General features: G+C 38.2%; 1 protein-coding gene across 2 annotated transcripts in view; it reads left to right on the top strand.

Moving 5' to 3' along the window:
• Positions 1-20,527, top strand: part of vps13b (vacuolar protein sorting 13 homolog B) — a 298,354-nt gene that overhangs the window by 87,028 nt on the left and 190,799 nt on the right. For both annotated transcript variants that reach the window (XM_015003945.2, XM_015003947.2), the window contains exons 20-21: positions 17,286-17,395; positions 18,882-19,014. In XM_015003945.2, the coding sequence (XP_014859431.2) occupies positions 17,286-17,395; positions 18,882-19,014 (243 nt within the window). The remainder of the gene's footprint in view (positions 1-17,285; positions 17,396-18,881; positions 19,015-20,527) is intronic.

Here is a 20,527-nt window from a genome sequence, read left to right as displayed (position 1 = left end):
ATTAAACAAAGATCTGTGATGACCCATTCTGTAGGGCTGTTATCTACATTCCCTGGTCTTGTAGCTCTCCAGCCTTTGGTGGCCTGTCAGTCTCAGCCTCCTGCAGTGACATGCTTATGCTGCTGTTCACACCTTTCTTATCAGCTGCCATTGCTTCTTCTATCAGAAACCTCCACAGGAGCTTCCTCTGCAGGCACTGGAAAGCCACCACAAAGCCAACTCTGGAGCCACACAACACCCCATAGACAAGCAGTTTGGGAAATGGCTTTTCTGCGGATATAGAATTTTACCTTCTTGTCAGTATTTGTTTAAGCTGGTCAATACTTGTCATGATGTGATTACAGAAGGTGAAGGAGACTAAGCCATTCATTTAACCTAAATCCCATGTAATCCCAGTGAGCAGAGCTTGTTGAGAAGATGATGTCTTATCATGACACTCAGCAGATTCACTCAGCGGGTACCCACACAGTAGGTGGTAGTTTGAGCTGGTAGATGGGGTGAAGAGAGGCATTTCAGAGACGTTACCGCAACTCCCGTATTTATCTTGGTGTGAACATAGGGTCATCTTTGCCAGGGGAGGGAACGAGCAGCAGGGTGCTGGAGACGGCTGTCAGACAGACCTCAGTGGCTTGATAGTTTCACCCCATTGGTTGATCGCACTTTGGGTAATGGACTTCAGATCCCATCATCTGCATTGATTCACCTCAAACCATTACTATATAGTGTAAGCTTTCTGCTATTAAGTTTATGTACCCAATATCTGATGGGCAATGAATGCAGAAATGTAGTCTATAGTGTACTGCTGCAGCAAACGTTCAATGTATGAGAGATCTGCACTCCACAAATAGTGAAAATTTCATTTCCCTAAACAGCAGCCTAATAAACACCATTTGGAGCTTGAAAAAAAGCACAGCTTCATGGCTGTTTGTGGTCTCCAGTTTAATGCATGGAAGTAATTACAAGCAGCTTTTGAAGTGAACACACAAAAATGTTACAGAAATCCCAAAACTCTATAAGGATTGGTGGATGCATGCTAAGTCTGGGAAAAAAAAGATTGCAGTATAGCAGCAAGAACTGCAAGCAGTAATCTATCTTTATACGAGTGTGCCACTGAATCTGTTACTGAACCCCTCATCTACTCCAACATGAGTTATCTATTAAACCAAAGAGTCATGTGTCATCTAGAGGAACTGTCGGTCCATCTTTAAGGTCCACAGAAAGTCCACCACATGAAGAGTTTGGTCAGGAAACCTGCACAGAAAGTCTTGTTCAGTACAATAGCATAAAAGTAGAAAACAGAACTTTTGGAGAGATTTTTGTTCTCACCAATTGCTTGTTGGGTTTTAGTTTTTCTGATAGAAACCTACCTTATGTGCAGTGATGACCTTCCAAGTTGTGAAAAATTTAAGAGGAATTTAAGAAAAATTAAAGATGCCGTCTCCAATGTTTGCTGTTGGCCACCATAGACACAATGGAAATGTCCAGGAAGTTTCCACTCCTATTCATGGAACAGGTCACTGAAGACATACCAGGGTGCCTCCCTATGGGATCTGGGGCTCCACTGGGACAGCTCTGTGGGAGGTCAGTTTTTATGGGTTATATGCTGTTTCTCTGTTTTAGTATTCAAAGGAGAGAAATGACTTCCATTTTTTGTATTTTAGCTCCTAATTTAAATTAGGTATGCATAAATTACTCTGGCTGAGGAAGATGAAGCTCTTCTTTTTAAGAATATGACTCATATAAAGTAGCATTAACTTTGTTTTTATTGAAAAATAAAATATATAAAAACATCGACTAAGAGAAATGGGCTGGGTGTTTCTTTTTAAGAAGTAGTCATTTTAACCCAACTGCCCATTTTTGGATCAAAGCTTATGGCCCTTACTTTTATGTGAAATTTGCTCAACTCAAAACAAAAGTGTCTTTGTTGATGCATTTGCAGGAAAAAACAAAATGGGATTTTTTTTTTTTCAGTTTTGATGCATTTAATGGGAAGTACAACAAATGTGATCACTGATGAGACGGTCAAAGATTTAGCTGTCAGATTAATAGATGCAGTAATTCAAATAATTTATGTGTTCTTTGTAAAGTAAACAAATTTTTACCATTGTCTTTAATCAATAACATCAGAGTTGAGAATTAATGGGTTGATTTTTTTTTCTTCTGTTTAAACACCATGGGTTTGCAGGTCACATGATGGCAGCCACGTTGTGTCCGTCGTGTTCCTACAACTGTCCCCCACTGTTTTCCATCTCCTGCAACAACTTTCTCTTTGTAAAAGCTAAATATTCCCATTTTGTGGAAGTAAACTGTTCTCTCCTTTTTTCCACCACCTGACCTCAAGCTTCCTAATACTCAGTGATCAGTGCTCCTAATGAGGAACTCTCTCAGACCTTTTCCCAGGTCTTTGTTACATCATTGCCCCCTTGTGGTGTGTCGTTCTCTCCAATCAAATGAATGTTTCCTTCTTTGGCCACAACAACTTTACTGAATACATACTTATTACTCACTTTTTGTCAGATAAAAGGAAGCATAGAAGAAACAGTAAGTAAACACATGGAGGTATTTGATTTTGGTGCATTTGGATAAAACTATAACTTATCAAGCTTAAAATGCTAAAATAATGTGGTGTATTGCATCTAAAAATCTAAAAAGTAATTTAATCATTAAGATTTGGTTCTAATCAGTCACTTAATCAGTGCATGACCAGAGCATGCAGTTTTGGTGTCGTTTTCTGAGCTCATCAAAAACCCCAAAGTGTTAGAATCTGGAGGGAGCTCAGCAGCAGTTTACACAAGAGGAAATAGACATAATCATGCAAATACCCACAGTCACTTTCCAAATGGAGCAGACTTTCACTGAAGCAAGTAAATGCAGGCACTTTACAAATATGCTAGAGGGTTGTGCGAAACACTCTCATAAACACATCTAGCCTTGGCTGTGTGGAAGAGTGTGTTTGTGCTCTCATGCAAAAAGTTGTGTAAATGCTGCAAAGCAAAAGGAATTCAGCCACTCAGAGGTCCTTTCCTCTACAAATAAATATTTGGTGATGACAATATTGGAGATATGTTAAACATGAGGAAGGTAATTTTCAAGTCAAATAAACCTCTGCAGTGGTGATGGTGGGGGGGCGCAGATGTCTGTGATTCTGACATAAAGGCAAGAAAGAGAATCACAGAGGGGCATGGGCCTGAGGGAGAGGTGAATACATGTAAGCAGTATGTTATAAAACTGATTTATTTCATGCTTATTTGGATTGATTGTCTTTGTTACAATACCAATCCTTCTAATGTGAGTTTGGTAAAAGGTGATTTATGAAAGGGTGAGGATTTCATGTGTAGGTTCATCTGTTCAATTTGATCTGACTGTAAAATATAGATGGAAGAGATTTTATTTGAACTTTTTTTCCCTATTGTACAAATTATCTAGCTTTAATTAAATTGTAATAACTTGTGAAAGATTTGTTACACAATAACTTATGTCACCTTAACAACATTTAGCACTAATTTGCAGCCTCACTGACTTGCTTTATAAGAAGAGCTATTTTTGCAGTACAAATATTACACTCAGATCATTACTCATGATCAGTTGACAGTTCAAAGTGAAATTGTAATATTACTTTATAAATTCTCATATTACTGAAAATCTGATACGTTAGGAATTCCAGACTGTTAAAAAAAGTCAGCTGTTCTTGTTTCTAATCTGCAGGCAGTGGTTTGTGTTGCTAAAGGCACTCTAGCATTAATGTTTTGTCAGTAAATTTGCCACATCTGGCTGGCATTTTTTTTTTTATCTTCCCAAAGACTTTCAAAATTCATAGAATGCCCAAAAACCAGAAAGATGCAGAAATTATACTTAATTGCTTAATTCCCCATAGGTGCAAAATGATATTTTTCTTGTTGCTTTTACCTCACTGCTTATGACATCTTTTGAGAATCACCTTTAAACTTCACTACAAGCAAAGGACAGGGGCTTATGGGGTTTTTTTGTTGTTGTTTTTTTTATCTGACATATTTTTAACATCCACTGTTTCCCTTCAGGGCTGTGTTCTTTCACCACTTTCATTTATTTCTTGCACTTATTCATGCCAGAGTCGCATCATAAAGTTTGCTAATAGCTCAGTGATTGTGCCTCTACTTGATGACCAGGGCTCTGATCCTGGCTCAGTGATGAAGGATTTCATTGGTTGGTGCTCTTTTCTGAAACCTGATGTCTCAGAAACTGAAGAAATATTAATTGACAAAGTTCTCTTTGCAAGTCCAACACCCCCCTCCCTTTTTACCATAATTGCATGTTGCTAGCAGACACATTGAAGTAAATTGCTACAAAAATGGTACAGATCTTCATTTGTCCCCTTTTGTGTAGGACTCATTAATAATTTGACTGGAAAGGCCCAAATTGATTCTGCAGGGCCCTAGGTTTGTGTCCATGAAGCAATTTTAATTTTAATTGTGTGTGACATCATATGGTCAAGTTCAGGTCTTGAATCGGCTCATGTGACGGACCTTCTATTTTGCAACACTTTTTCAGGTCTGATCCAAAATTGTTCCTGAACTTAAAGCAACTAAAACACAAGATGAACACAATCCTTTATAGTTAGGTAATGCTCTGTGGACTTGTGTTGACCAATCCTTGGACTTGGATTGAAAGATCTTTTTTTTTTTTTAGTATACTGTTGTCTGGTCTTTATTATTCAGCTGCACCCATCTTGGGCCTGGATTCCTGAAAGCAAATTACCAGCACAATCAAATGAATCATATTTGTACTGTGAAAGTAAGACGATAATACTTGGATCATAGTTTCATTTTGCTTCTGGAGAGACCCAGTTAATCCTGAACTACATACCAAAGCTTCAAGATCATTCTATCCAAGTTTTAATTTGAAATATAGAACCTTATGCAAAAATAAAGAGCTGCACAAACTCAAGTTTTAACAAAATGATTCACTGAATAGAAGAAACATGTTTTTTAGGCAAATATTTACTCTCAGTTTTGGTAAGAAGTGTTTTTTTTAATGTCCAATATAAGAGATGCAGAGTGGATTTGTAATAATGATGTTTCATGTAGCAATCAATCATCAGGACTTTAGACCATCTTTATTCACATGAACAATGTAGTGAGCAACTACTATTTAATCATCATGGCCTTTTCATGGTCACTTTCTCCAAGACAGCCATGTTCATTTATACGCAAGCTCTCTTTCTTCATTTGTTCCTGTGGTAATCTTAAATTTACTTTGAAATTTTTACGGTTGTTTTGAGTGAAAGCTTCTTGCAGTTAACAAGTTGGTTTGCAAATATGAGTATTCTGGCAACCAAGTAGCATTTTTTGTTGTTTCTTTTAGGAAAGATATTGGCTGTTTGAGGAAGTCAGTCAGACAGACATTCTATGTGACAATTCTTCTAACCACATTTTTATTTTGAAAGTGCAAAATGCAAACTCAGAGTGCTATGTTGCTATCAATAATTCCTAGGAAAACTACTGTTGTTTACTTGTAATACTTGTAAGGAAGTAGAATTAAGTGGTAAAGACAAAAAAAGAGCTAAGTATAATATTATGCTTAGCTTAGATTTTCTCTTACCTCCCCATGCCATGTGTGCATGGGGAGGTAAGAGAGGAGGATTCACTGAATCAGAGCATTAAGGTTGATAATCATGTTCTACAAGTGCAGCTCCTTTGATGTAGGTTGTTGTTGCTTTTAGCCTCTCTGCCTTGGCGCAGCCCCCTCAGGCAGCTGTGCACCGGTCAGCCAGAGTGCATGGAGTAAGATGCTCTTAGGTGGATTTTAATGAAATGCATAGATATTTATACACATACCTGAATAGTTCAAAAATCCAAGTCTATAATATTTAAAACACTTGACCTAACTTGACCTATTTGTAATTTTCTGGCATATTTTGGACAATGTGTTTATTTGGAATGCATCACCAATAACATCATAGTTGACTTTATCTGTGACAAATTAAAAATATATTAACTTTAAAACAGTGTGAGAGGATAATATTTTTTTGTGGGGGGTGAAAAAACACACACACACACATATATATATATATATATATATATATATATATATATATATATATATATATATATATATATATATATATATATATATATATATATACTGCTCAAAAAAATAAAGGGAACATTTCACTTTAATTTTGTGTGTGGCTCCAAATCCAGGCCTCCATTGGTTAATAAATTTGATTTCCATTGATGATTTTTGTGTGATTTTGTTGTCAGCACATTCAACTTTGTACAGAACAAAGTATTCAATGAGAATATTTCATTCATTCAGATCTAGGATGTGTTATTTGAGTGTTCCCTTTATTTTTTTGAGGAGTATATATATATATATATATATCAGTGACGTGCGGTGAGGTTCATTGCTGGTGAGGCACTGACTTACGACTATATAGACACCATGCATGTTATTGGACGTATGGAGATTTCGCGCAGGCATACAACCCTGGGGGGCAAAAAGACTAATCTTATACATGTCATCCATAGCCTCGTTAACTCAGTGAAACTTAGAAATGTAGGTATTAATTTTGTGCTATAGTCCACAGCAAAGGGAAAGACTGAGAAAGCACTTTCCGCCAAGCTACACGCAGACTCGTTGCCATAGCAACTGACAACAATGACACTTCATGTTTTAGGATTTAACACCAAAAAAAAAAAAACATTCAAGAATTTTGCACACAGAACAACGAAGCGGAGGAAACAAATATATCGCGCTGTACTTTACTTATTTACTGTATGGCTAGCTCCACGGCTAGCTCACTGTGTCTGGGAGTCAAAATATCTGGGATCCTGAGCGCCCCCAGCGATGCAAGAGAACTGCCTGCCTCACCTCGAGTCTGTTCTCTGCCGTTTCTGATCGCTCCTCCGCACACAAAACATGATACACACAGCTGGTGGAAAAAAAAACACTGTACATTATATAAATAAGCTAAATTATGGAAAATCAGTCCATATATTAAATGTTTTTTAGCCATTTTATTGCCGGCGTACAGACAGGAAGAACTTGCTCCCATAGAGTGGCAGACAGCGCAGTTAGCGAGAGGTTGCGCAATCCCAGGTGAGGCTCAGCTCACTGCTGCCTCACCGGCTTCGCTTCTGAGCATTTGAATGGGAAAATGCGACAATCCAGCGATTTTGAAGAAAAAATCATCAGAATTGGTTAAGCCAAGTAAAAAATAGGTACTTTATAGAACAAACTACAGGGTGAAAATAGCAATATAAACGATTTTAATATTATTTTTCCATGATGACAGGTGAGGCATCATTGACAGCCTCACCTGTCATCATGGAAAAGAATACATATAGAATGTCATCACCTGTCAAGAATATATATATATATATTCTTAATTATCAATGAAAAGAAAACTGTATTGTCATATTAATTACATGTTTATAATTGATGAACATCTTTATAATTTCCACATATTTCTACTGGTATTTTCCAAAGTAATTTGTGGTGACGTCAGCTCACCGGCTCTTTAAAGTCAGAGGACAAAGTTGAGTCACAGATTCAAGTTGAGCCACTCTGAAATGTTCATTTTACCTATAGTTGGAAGCAATGTGTTGGTAAAATTAAAGGATTACTTTAAACCTAAATCTGCCAGGGGCATGTTTCGGGCCTAACGATTCATGTATAATTTTTACTTTTTTGTTTGAAAGATTAGGGTCAGCAACACTTTAAACTTGTTCAAGGGGGTATTTTTGTCTTTCTCCTTTTCGTTTTTGCTCTTTCTTCCCCTCCCTCCTCCTCCTCTCACTAGTGCCACAGGCAGTTGTGCTCATTAACTCTGGATGTAATTATTTTTGTTTTAGTCTCATATTGCTGACATTTCAACTCAGGGGCTCCTCAATCAGGATTAACCCAAACCGCAAGAAATCACACTTCACAGCCGTTTCTTACAGCAGCGCCTGTTGCCTCCAATTTCAGTCAAATTAAAGGTTTATTTTATTTAGCTTTTTTTCCACTCTGGCCCAGTACCCTGTAAAACAAACCAAACTGCTTGTCTTTGATTTGCTGGTTGCTAGTCACTTTCTCAGTGTTCCCTTCTTCTCTGTCTGGTGGGCACAAAGCAGTCCTCTGTCCGGAGACTGATTCTAAGGATAAGAACCACACAGGTGCTAACAGTGTAAAGATATCACATGTGTTGTGCTTTTCATTTGGTATAATTGGTGTTATCAGCTATAAATATGTAGTCTCGGGTTTGTGGTGAATTCTGTTCTCTGAAATGATTTTGATTTACTCAAAGTATTTTCAGTGTTTTGATGATTCAGTGTGAGGTTTGCACCCATAATGCAGTTTGGTATTGGTTCAAATTTAAACCTTCCCATGTAATGCAGTGTGTTTTAGTCAAATTTAAAGAAACAATCTAGTGGCCTAAAAGTGTTTTTCCCTCATTTTTACCTTGGGGCCCCAAGGTCTCCAGGAAACCTCGTCTCATCTTTATGCCCCCAGCGCTCTTAGCCCTAGCACAGTAGTAATAAACTATCATCACTCTGCATCAAGTATGTGTGTGTTTGTGTCAGTCTTTTGCTGTGAAGTGGTGTGTGCGGCCTCAGTAGTCCTGGACCAAGCAGTAGTTGTAAAATCCCATCACGTTGAGTGGTCCTCCGGGGGTCCTGGACTCCTTTCGCTGTGTGTGGTTTGACCTGCTGTGGCCTTTCAGCCCCCATATGCCCATTAGATAAACGGTCAGTAAACAGAGGAAGCCTCACCATTACTCTCTCACCCTCGCACCATATACAAGGATTGTAGATGAAAGGATTTTTAGCCGATGCCACTAGCTAGTGGACATTAACTTTCATCAGCTCCCTCTTGGTTTAAAATTAAAGTTGAGCCACCATGTTTACATAGTTTCAAATAGAAGTTGATATACGTTTATATACTGCCTGTCCAATCCTTTCTATTCTGTTCTTGCCAATGCTTTAAAGAATTCAGTTGGATATAGACCGTATATGAGCAGGACTTCCAAAGACCTGGAAATTTACTAAAATCTAGACTTCTGAAGACAGCATGCTGCATTGGTGTCAGAGTATGACCATATGTCATCTACCTATGAGCCACTGTAGGATAAACAACATGGCGATGTCCATGTGACAATACTTTAATTACATTAATTTAATTTATAATACTAACCAGCTTACAGTATTTTGACTGTATTGTTTTTAGATCTGAAATCATTGTTTCTCACAGTTTGCTACAGCTAGTTATGGACCCATTTAAAGCTACGATGTTCAAACTGTCACTATCTCATGACAGTATTGTATGAGACAGATAATCTGTGAAAAATTGAGCTCCTTTGCGTTCTCCCAGTGCTAACTAGAAACAACCAATCAGAACCATGAGAAGAGTCTTAGTGCTGTCAGTCATGTTTGTGTATGTGTTGCTCATCCCCTGTCCTATCCCTTGCTCTCTGCTGTGCTATATCTTCTTCTGGTTGGCAGAGTCTAGCAGAAATGCTAAGGCTTTAACCCATTTAGCTGTGGGTACACATGGTTGGTTGTTTTTGATGGGGAGCGCTGCATTTCTGCAGACAACAATAAGAGCACTGGGAGAAGATGGAGGGGGTTGATCTCTTCATAGATCAACCTGACAGTTATGTCCTAACTGTCACTCTTAGGACATAGTGACCGTTTTTAGCAAATATGCAAAAAACATATTTTAATTAAAAGTTACATACTGCAGCTTTAACAATATTTCTTTTGCCTCCTTCCCTCCTGACAGCTCTGTATGCCTATCACCCTTCAACTCCCATGCTCCTGTTCCTCTGGTCTGCACTAAGCTGTCCTGGAGTTATCTCTTGTTTAGAATACTGACCTGGCACTTCTTTGTGTTTAATGTGAGACAGCTGTCTTGTGCTACAGGTGGCCTGAGCATCCTTTAAGTGTTGTTGAAGCGATGCATGGTGTGTGCGTGCGTACGCGTGTGTGTGCGTGCGTATGTTTGCAATGTCTATCTGTATTAAATACAGTTCTGATGTATAAACACCTCCCAATTATCCTCAGTGTTTGTGCAGACAGGACTGACCCCTTCCAACATCAAAACACATGCTTGGCCTTTACTTTGAACTGTCAGTGATGAGTGTGTAAACCAAGACTTCATTCAACGGTAGCTAATAACAGGCCTAGGACTCAAGAAGAAATGCTTCTCTGAAGGTTTAGAACAAATGCAGACACACACACAACATATCATTGCTCATTTCCTCTTATACTGTATGTCTTTTGTGCAAAGAATACATATATGCCATAGAAGAATGTTATTCGTGCTTTGAGCTGCTTCATGAATGAAAAAAAGTCCGGTCATAAGTGGTGTTTTATTACACTGTGTATCGCCTTATCCTCTTTGTTCCCACATAGCAGCTAAAATGCCTCATCCTGAAACCATTAGACCAAATTGCTAAATGGTTCAAATGTGCTTCCACTTAAAAACTATGTCTCTTAGAGGAGTAATCTTCAATCTACTGTGGCAAGCAAAAAGAGGATGAGTTGGATAGCGGGAATGGAAACTGAAAGACCCTCAGAGACAAAATCTGAAAAAAAGAGGGTGGAGAGATTGGTTTGAGATTTGAGCAATCTCATAAAATTCTTCCCCCTCACTAGATTCCTCTTTGTTTCCATGTAATACAGAGCTTTTTAAAAGGGTCTGTGTCTAGTGCAAAATTACATTTGTTGGGTTTTGAGTAGCAATATTACATTTTGAATGAGCAAGAAAATGCAAATATCAAGCCCTAATCTGTTTCTGAATAGTTTATTTTTAAACTTCCACATGGCAAATGGGGCAAATAATTTGTTTTGAAACTATGTGAAACATTAAATTGATGACTATGTATTAGGCATTTTTGTGAGGTAATTATTACTTTATAGGGCTAAGGTTATAAGGTTATTTATACTTATAAATTTAACATAACATAATTTAACATTATTATTATTTTTTGCTTTGTTGTAACAGTGCTTATTGGAAATTAATCATACTTTTGGAAAGTTTGATGTTTTTTTCCTTAAATTATCCGACATTAAGAAAAATGTATTTGTGAGTTGAGCAGCAGAGTTTATGGGTTCCGCCCATGAAAAATTTGGCAGATTGTTTCAGCCAGTGCCAAACAGCTTATTCTTCTGTTTACTCTTGTTTGGTGTCATTTATGGATTGGATAATTGCTTTTTGGAGAAACAAGGCATGTTGGCAATTTAACAATGTATTGATTTCTCCAAATGAGGGTCTTTGTAGTGTGTGAGACCTGGTGTGAGCCGCAAAACTCTCTCTCTTCATGATGGTGACCAGCATGAAGACAAGCTTGCTCCCTCTGCTGTGGAATGGCATCACATTCTCCAACCAGCATTTGTCACAAGTCATTAAGTGGAGGATGTATTAGTCACTCAGTCACGAACGTCACGCCCAATCTGATCCCACAATCTGGTCCCTGTTGCAACAATACACAAATCCAGTCTGGTCGTTTTGTGAATATCTTTCACAACATGTTTGTTTTATTGGCAACGCTGGCACCAACATTTTCTTTCACTGTGCTACATAATACAATAATTTTTTATCAATTAAATCAAATGAACTAATGATCTAAGGTGATATTGATATACTCTGGTTGTTTCTTTTTGTTAATCATTCAATGCTTATTTTTCTGAATACTGGCAAGACTTGAAGCATATTTAAAATTGGACTTTATAACTTAATGTATAAATTGTATAACTTAAATTGCATAGCTGTATAACTAACTGTATAAATGTCCAAATAATGGGCTGATTGAACTATGCAACAGTTAAAAATATTATTTTAATTTGTATCTGAAACGTAACAAAATGTAAACGAAACAAAATGCGTCTACTTCAGACTGGTGATGTGTGAAAGAAAATCAATCATATTATTGAACATTTTCATCTTTTTCAATGGCAATATGTTTATTCTTGGTAATGTTTAATTTCAGCTGGAGTCAAAGGAAAATTAAAAACTGCCCTCCTTCCTCACCCTACATAACAAATTGAGAGAACTTGGTTTGAACTGAAGAGAAAGCCCTCAGAGACAACTGAATGATAGTAGTGATAAGGTTTTTACAAGATGACTTCGCACAACTATAGCTTTCTATGGGAAAGCAGAAGCACAAGACCATTTATTTTAATGAGCTCAGAAGTGTCTCTCTTGTTCCCCTAAGATTACACTGGGGCTCATTGGAGTTCACCCAGTGCAGTGAATGCTGGTGATGGATATGGTAATGATACATTAATGCAATCAGGACCCAGACTGTTTTCCCTCTCATTAAGAAGGCAAGCTATCTTGCTGACAAATGACTGGGTCACACTCGGCTGCGAGTTATTTTCTATTGATGTGGTTTTGAGTGAGCAAGACATTGTGTTTTGTGAAAGATTAGGAAAGGAACGACATACTGAAGACTCCAAAATGAGAACGGGTTTAGTTCAGTTGGGGCACAAGCAGCCATGTCTTCTTGGGTTGGGTTTTCAACACCAGAAGAGAAGATGCGGGTGTATGAAACTGTGTAGTCAACCAGATGCTGTCTGTTTATGGCTGTGAGGCTTCTTATGTGAACGCAAATATTCACTAATTATGACACAATTGTTCAAAATAAAAAATGCCTATTTTATGTTTAGATTAAATATTAAAAGATCATTTATAATGTAAAACATGAAATATATCAGATTTACATATCAACACTATCTGCACAATAAAATGGAAATAAAACAAGACAAAGTAAAATTTAATTGGTCAATTATGTAAAATTAGCATCATACAAGGACAGGATTTAATTGGATGGACATGCAAAAGTTAATGATTTATTCATGGAAAAAAGAACTTTGAATAACTTTTATAACCTTGCTCGTTACACCCTGAAGGGGACAGTTTACCAGCCATGTATGTTTTAAAGCCTGGCCAGATGAAGCAATCCAATGAGTGAAATAGAACATGACTGACGTCACACACAACAAAAAGAGGTAGAACAGTTGCAACTTTTGTTGACCACTGTTATACTGTTAGAACATTAAATTATTTCAATTTGACTTTGAACGACTGAAGGATAGACATTTGTTGTCGTGGGTCATAGCTGCTGAGTAATTTTTTTTTTTGTACGTTATTTTTGCATCTTCACATAATCTGATTATATTGTCCCTATTTTATATTTACTAGAGCTGAAATGTTAATATTAATATAATGCTAGCAATTTTTAGTGTGCACATTAGATGGTCTGTATATAAGGTACTTGGAAGCACAGATGGATGGACGGACGGATGGATGTGCAGTGACTATTAAAACTTGCACAACATAGTGATTTTTTTGTTGTTGTTGTGATTTTTACTGGTTACCTTTGTGTTCATTGAGACATAGTGTTATGTCTCAATAACAACACTATGTTGTAATATGGTCATGTTATGACCATATTACAAGTCATCGTGACCATAGAAACAGTTTTTTTTATTTCTAGTTTTACTGCTTACGCACTTTACCTGTGTCTCATCTCTTTGTTTTTTCTCAAGATTACTTTGCTCCTGTTGTTCTAACCTTCAGTGTGTAGCTCCTGTTTTATCATTTTCAAACATATAAAAATGCATGTAGGCCAATTAACTCTGTTAACCTTCCCACCGCTCTACACACACACATACTTGCATGCCTACGTTCATACATGCATGCGGTATATAGTAGCATGTTGTGTAGTGTATTAAATAAATCCAGAATGAGAGCTGGCTTTCCGTAGACCTGGGTCTGTTTCCAGTCAGACTTGCCTGTGTCCTTCCTGAGCCCCTGGGCTCCTGTGGCGGCGTAGCCCCGAGCCTCTTGGTCGTCGCTCACCGAGGAGAAGAGAACTGCCTGTTTGTGTGTGTTGTGTGTGCGTGCGTGTGTGTATGTGTGTTTGGCTGCAAGTTGTGTGACATCAGTGCCTGTGCAGTAATGTAGACACTGTCTTCTTAAAGATACATTTACACAACCAAAATATATATTACTCCACACAGTGTTGCATGCCAACCACCCACACACAGCTGAGTCCCTTTTTAATGGTGTCAGCAGTTCCATTTTTTTACTTCTTTTCTCTCTCTCTTTCTTTCTCTCTCTCTTTCTCTCTCTCTCTCTCTCGCACACACAGACAATTACACTTATAGCTACACCTACACACTCATAAGAACACCTGTCGAGTAGCATAGCTTGCTCCAGGACACCTTCAAGTCATGAGCTCATCGGAAAAGCAATTAAAGGCGGTGTAGGCTGTGCACGCTGGCGTAATGTTTTGTTTTGCTACTTGGCTTAGAAATTAACCAAACCTGTCAGAAGTCATCTGGCTGACACGGGCTGGGCTATATTTATTTATTTTCTGTTGGAGAAGCTGGACGCACAGTCCCTGCGTTGCCTCACATCCAACAATGAAGTGATTCTGAGGGGGTGATTAGCTGGCTGACATGAATCCCTCCCCTCCCCCTCTGCCTGGGGGGTGGTTCGAGAGCACCCCCTTTGGTTCCTTGCCCATCTCTTACTGCGGAGGTCATGGCCTTCTAATTGAGAGGTCCCAGCCTTTGTAACCCCAATCAGAACTTTGGTGCCAAATGAGGGACTTGGTGTTGAACTTGTTCTGACCCAAGCACTCCTCGTCTCTTGAATTTCAGTGTTACAACACAGCAAAGCAAATTTTTCATGTAGAGAGTTCACAATGTTAGCTTGTGATAATTGTACAAGTATATGAATTCAGAATGAAGGCAGAAGTCTTTGTGGTGGCTAGATTTGTGTGGCTGGAGATGAACAGAGATAAAACTACTGGTGTGACCTATCAGTGTCACCTGAGGCTATAAGCAGCCTGATGTAACAGCCGTAAAACAACACCAGCAGCCCCAAGCTTTCTTTTACCTCTATTGGTATTTCACCACTGAAGAAAAAAAAAACAACACCTTTGACATTAATAGGTCCACCATGGATAAGTCAGTGCAAGTCTTTTCATACAGCAGTCAGTGGTTCGGTTCATATTTTCAAAGTGTAGGCCACTGTGCTTTTTTTTTTGTCAGGAATACTTAAGAAGTAAGAAAAACACCTTTGTTATTATTGTCATCACTTGTGTGTAATTACCCACATGCCACCCGGTGAGCTTGGAGGAAAAAACAACAGTTAGCCTGCTGTCGAGGTCACCCTTTAAGCGTGCTAGGCCCTTTGATGATCTTTCATGCTTCAAAGGATTTGTCACTTATGTCAACACAATGATAAAGCCAGAAGAGAGTGTATGCAGTAAAGCTGTGGCCTTCAAAGCTCTAGAAGACAGGCACATTACACAGTGAGGAAGGAAGGATGATCCTAGAAAGACAGCTTTTTTGGGATGTGCTATAATCTGTCAACATGGCGAATTTATCAGCATGAGGTTCAGTATGGAAAGATAAGCAGTCAGACTGCCACTGTTTATCACAGAGATGCTGTATATAAATTGGGATGTGCTTGGAAGACCAGCGTTCTGGACTGATGAGATTGGTAGACAGCCATCCGCTATAACCGAGTTTGAAAATTTATTGTCCTGTGTGTCATTTCTGCTGATTGCGCTAAATGTGCTAAATTGGGCTTACTGCATCCCGAGGACCACAAGTTAGGATCGTTCCATTAAACACATTTTCACTACTCAGGCTGTTCCCAGTCTTTTTGGGTTCCATGCTGCCCCGAAGTGATGATGAAACAGCTTGAAGTCAAACCCCAGCTCTGTAGCCACAGCCAGAGCCTATTAAGCAGCCACAATGTGGTGGAAAAGTTCAAGCCACAGTTCTAAGCTTATAATTCCATGTCAGGAAGAGAAAGTGAGTGATGGCTGTAGGATGATAAGTACTGCTGGAAGAATTAAGGATTTTTGGGAAGACTGGTAAAAGGTATCTGATGTTGGATGCGAGAACATTTGATGTAAAAGAGAGAGCGAGATAGCATACTTGGAAACATGTCTAGAAACAAAGATGTTTATTAATTCTCTTTGAATGCAACAATAAAGATATACATCTTTACCATTGTGTAAATGATAAGCTACCTCTCAGTTTAATTTGTTTTCAGTAAGAATAGTAAGTCTCTTTGTCCCAAAACAATTCTGTGCCAATAATATATCATCACTAAAGGGGTTAGGTGCAATATTACAGCACATTCTGAATCCTCAAGCTGTATTAAAAATGTAAATTAGATTTACACGCAAACATTGGCAGTGACAATTTTATAGGCTGTCATCATACGCATGAATCATTTTAAATGCACAGAAACCACACAGCTGCACACCTTCTACTTTTCTGATACAGATGATTGCCTTGGTGTGCGTATAAATACACACACAGACAAGTTCATAGGCCACTAATAACATGCTGTAAAAGCAGAGTAAATTAAAGAATTTTTATTTGCAATGTTCACAAAGAGTAATAGAGAGGAGAGCAAGCCAAGCTGGAGAGCTAGAGTAACAAAAACGTGTATTTGGAAATGCAAGTGTGCTCTTAAGGAGGGTTTATTATTATGCACTGACCAGGCATTACAGACGCTAAAATATTAGCCTATGCAAGAGGTAGCCGGGCGTTATTGGAGGTAAAAACACATACTTGTTCATTCCGACCCCATTCCAGACCCTGAGGCCTAAACAGAAGACTGGAGTTTAGTCCAAAGCTCTATTAAACTGCTGAAAGTCTTTTCTAGAGAGGAAACATCCTCCTATCGTCATGCTGGGACATTCCACTGCAAGCCAAAGAGCCTACACTAATCCTGGTGGCATGGGAATCATTATTGATATGATCCTAATGCATTACCTCAGGGCCTGCTTATTGTTGGTCAAGAGTATTTTTTAAAAGTCAACCAAAACCCAGTGAAAGTCTTGAGTTTCATTGAAATTTATCAAAAGAAAATGTTATTCTTGGCTTAGTGGGGTTACGGCTTTGAACAGCACAATTGAAACAAACTGTGCTCCTTGCTGCACTCTGACAAACCTGCTTGATACCCAGCAGCAGGTCTGTGAAACACAGTAAGGACTGCTCTGAAACAGAAGTGCATTGACAATCTGGGTCACTTTCACTTTATTATCTTACATTGATTTCAGAGGTCTCATCTGTCTCATCTCCCTCCTCATAATAATAGTTTGGTTTGGTCTGAATTTACTTCCAATATGGGTATTTTATGATGGATTTTGATTAATCCCATATGCTTAGGTGTTGCTAGTGTAGCATTATCAAACCTGAACTTTTTGATTTTTAACTATACTAACAATTATTTTTGTTTTTTTGCACCCATTTTTGTTTCACTAATATTTTTTAGTTTTTGTTTTGCAGGTGCCGTCCTACTAGTCAGTGTCCAGGGCATAGCTGTAAATGTGGACCCAATCATCTGCACATGGTTACTGTATCAGCCTCACAGAGGGAGCAGCAGGAAACAGCAACAGGTACTGGATCTCATATCGTGTTCTCGGACAATATCTGTCAATTTATCTTTCTGGCCAGGTGTTCACTTACAGAGTCACTTTCTGGTGCTTATCAGGATTCAGATCACAGTCATAGCAGACTAAAAATGGCTCTGAGCTCCGTTTTTTTTACCGTCTGAACTTTTACCCCCATGTCTTGGGATGAACACAGCCATCAAATAAAGGAGATTATTTGCCTTAAAGTATTACATTATTTTTTACTTTTGTGCTGTTACTTGTCAATTGCAGAATAAAATATGTATTAATGCGATTGTGTGAGTTGAACTAAAGCCAACTTAAAGGATAGACATGCCGGTTGTGTGTTTCTAAGCAAAAGTGTGTGTGTTTGTTTAAAGCTGTGGAGATCTGCCTGTCAGGGCCACTTTTCAAGGCCTGGGTAGTTACACAAAGCCTTCAGTTGAAGGACAGTGAAATGCATATTAAGGACAGTAGAGAGGAAACGGACATTTTTGGTATAAGATTCTAGGAAATCCTGAAAAAAAAAATCTGCTTGGGAGCAGGTGCATTTTTAATGCAAAGTGAAGTACAAAAACAAAAGCTTTGGGTATGAAAATGCCTTTTGTTGTACAACAAAAAGCCACAAATTTAAGTGGCTTTTCACAAAAAGCCACTTAAATCACATCCCACCAAAGAGTGGGATGTGATGGAAATTGAAGAGTTGGAAGCAAATTTAAAACACTGGGTATGTGAATGAGGAAAGGGGAAATGTAAGAAGTAGTTTGGGACAGGGAGGATAGAACATTATTTAGCAGGTGGGGTTGAATTAAATGTAAGCTTAAACCAGCATGAGGAGGAAACTAAAGAAATCAGATAAGGACAAAGATGGCTAGGGAAATGAACAATGAAGAGAAAAGAGAACTGGAATCTGAATCGGCATTTGCCTTGGCTGTTTTCAATGCTCCCAGTCCCCCATGTGTTCAATTGAAGGAGTTAGCTTATATTATGTCATTCAGGAGGAATGAACAACGATTATCAGCTTTTGAGACAAAGAAACTGAAGATGTTTATATTTTTAATACATGCATATGCTGTAATGATGTCATTTAATTTACGACGTATTATTGATGTGATCACCATTTAAATATTGACTTCTTAAATCCTTTTCTTTCTTTTTTTTTTTTTAAACTTTGAGGATTCTTGTAAAAAAGAGATTACGCAGAATAAGCTGTAGAAACATTTTCTGTGAAAACAAATAAAATGCACTACTGGGAAATGCACACACCACAGAAAATTGGTGTGTGCCAATTGGCATAACACCCTTAAATACAATAAATAAGTAAAGGAGAAAAAAAAAACAATCCTTGTGCTAAACCTGGCTCTAAGAAACTCATGTTATATCATATCATGTCATCCCCAGAAATGCAGCAAAGCAGGAATACAGATCTTGAATATGTGTTCATAGTTTTATGACCTTATGGGTGCTCGGTCATGCTGGGATGTCTTTACAGAATCCAGGTCCAGTTCCTCTTGTCAAGAGGAGAGAAGACGAAGTGTCGGTGGGGAGTGCACCACTGGCCAAACAGCCCTCCAATCAGGCCTCAGACTATGCTAGCAGCCCCATGAAGACCAAAACAGTGACAGGTAGGTCTACCAAAGTCTATCCACTGTGAAATATTAAAGATGTCACCTTGGTATTCATCATAGAATGTATCTGGGCAATTCTTTTATAAAATATGAAGTGCTTTCTATATAGTGTCTCCTCTGAAAGTGCTAAATGGTGCATATCATAAAGGAGCTTTGAGATGCCTTAAATGTCCAAATTGGCTCCTTTTTGGCTACAAACGAGTTAAACACTTTTTCCTATCTTTTTTTTTTAATTGGGTAATTACAGATTGTAAAATAATAATGAAAACATTTTGAAAAACATTTAAAGTTTTGGACCCTAACCATTACCATTTTAGGTAATTGACTGTGGCCCTGTTTTTTGGGCACAATATTTTGGAAGTGAGAGGCCCTCGGTTATTTTCTTTGCCATTTTCTTTTATGACTCTAGTTGTTTGCATCCATTCGTACATGTTCAGTATCCTCTCTTTCTCATACTTCCTGTCATTTCCCTTTGAACTTCAGAGCGTGGGATTTTGTCTTTAGTCCTAAAAAAAAAAAAAAACTTGTTTCACATTAATCACAGGTTTGTTAGAAGGTTGCTTAGTAACATAATCACTGAAGTGTTAACACTTTTTGCTGTTGTTTTTTTACAAGATAGGCTGTGAGAAATGACTTTAAAAACAAGCAATTTTTTCCTCAGTTTGAGGTTGATTTCTGTCTGCCCGCACAATTAGACCACAAATTGATTCACATAAAACTGGCCTCTAAGTATTTTTCTTTATTTGTCCCTACTGAATGTTCTTATTGGCAGCAGCACACTGTCTCTGATCAAGATCTGAGCTTCTCATTGTTCTTTAACATCTACCAGAGTAATGAGCTCACTGGCTTTTCTTTTCAGTCCTAAAATTAGCTGCTGGCTCTCTGTGAGCATACTTCCATAGCTGTGAAATCTAGCTCCGTACCTGGCTCTGCTCCTCAAAGTTTGGAAGGAGAATTGTTGTCTTTGTTGCCGCCTGCTTCTGGTCTGAATGATGAGATAAAATATAACTTTCCTGGTAACCAAGAAAACTAAAAAGAAAGGGGGAATAAATAAACAGTTGCGTTGTTAACGTGTTCAGCTTTCACTTCAAGAGGTAAACTCTGGTGTTTGTCGAGGCACTGCTTGTCTCGAACCGTCTGCTTTTGTAAGATGAATTACCATCAAAACAGTGAACATTGTAAAGGCTGGAATGGATGTTTTACAGAAAGACAAACGAATGCATTTTGAAGGAATAAACAGCAGAGAGAAACAAAGAAATGGAACTGATGAGAAGACGTCTGGCAGAGCTGTAAAGTCGTACATTACCATTACCCGAGCCCAAGTAGCTTGATGGAAGTCAGGCAGGTTTTTATTGGCTGCTGTGGGATTTTCAGAGGGGGATAATATTTTCATTCTGGAGTTATTTATGTAGTTTAATTTTTCTAGTAAAGTCAATAATTTATCAAGGTAATGATGGTTGGAGTTGGGAAAAGAAAACACAAAAACGAGGAATAATTGGATGGGAACCCC

This window comes from Poecilia mexicana, unplaced genomic scaffold, assembly GCF_051168715.1.
Source record: "Poecilia mexicana isolate PSO_F unplaced genomic scaffold, ASM5116871v1 scaffold_6, whole genome shotgun sequence".
Taxonomy (NCBI): Eukaryota; Metazoa; Chordata; class Actinopteri; order Cyprinodontiformes; family Poeciliidae; genus Poecilia; species Poecilia mexicana.
This window is presented reverse-complemented; position numbering and strand designations above follow the sequence as displayed.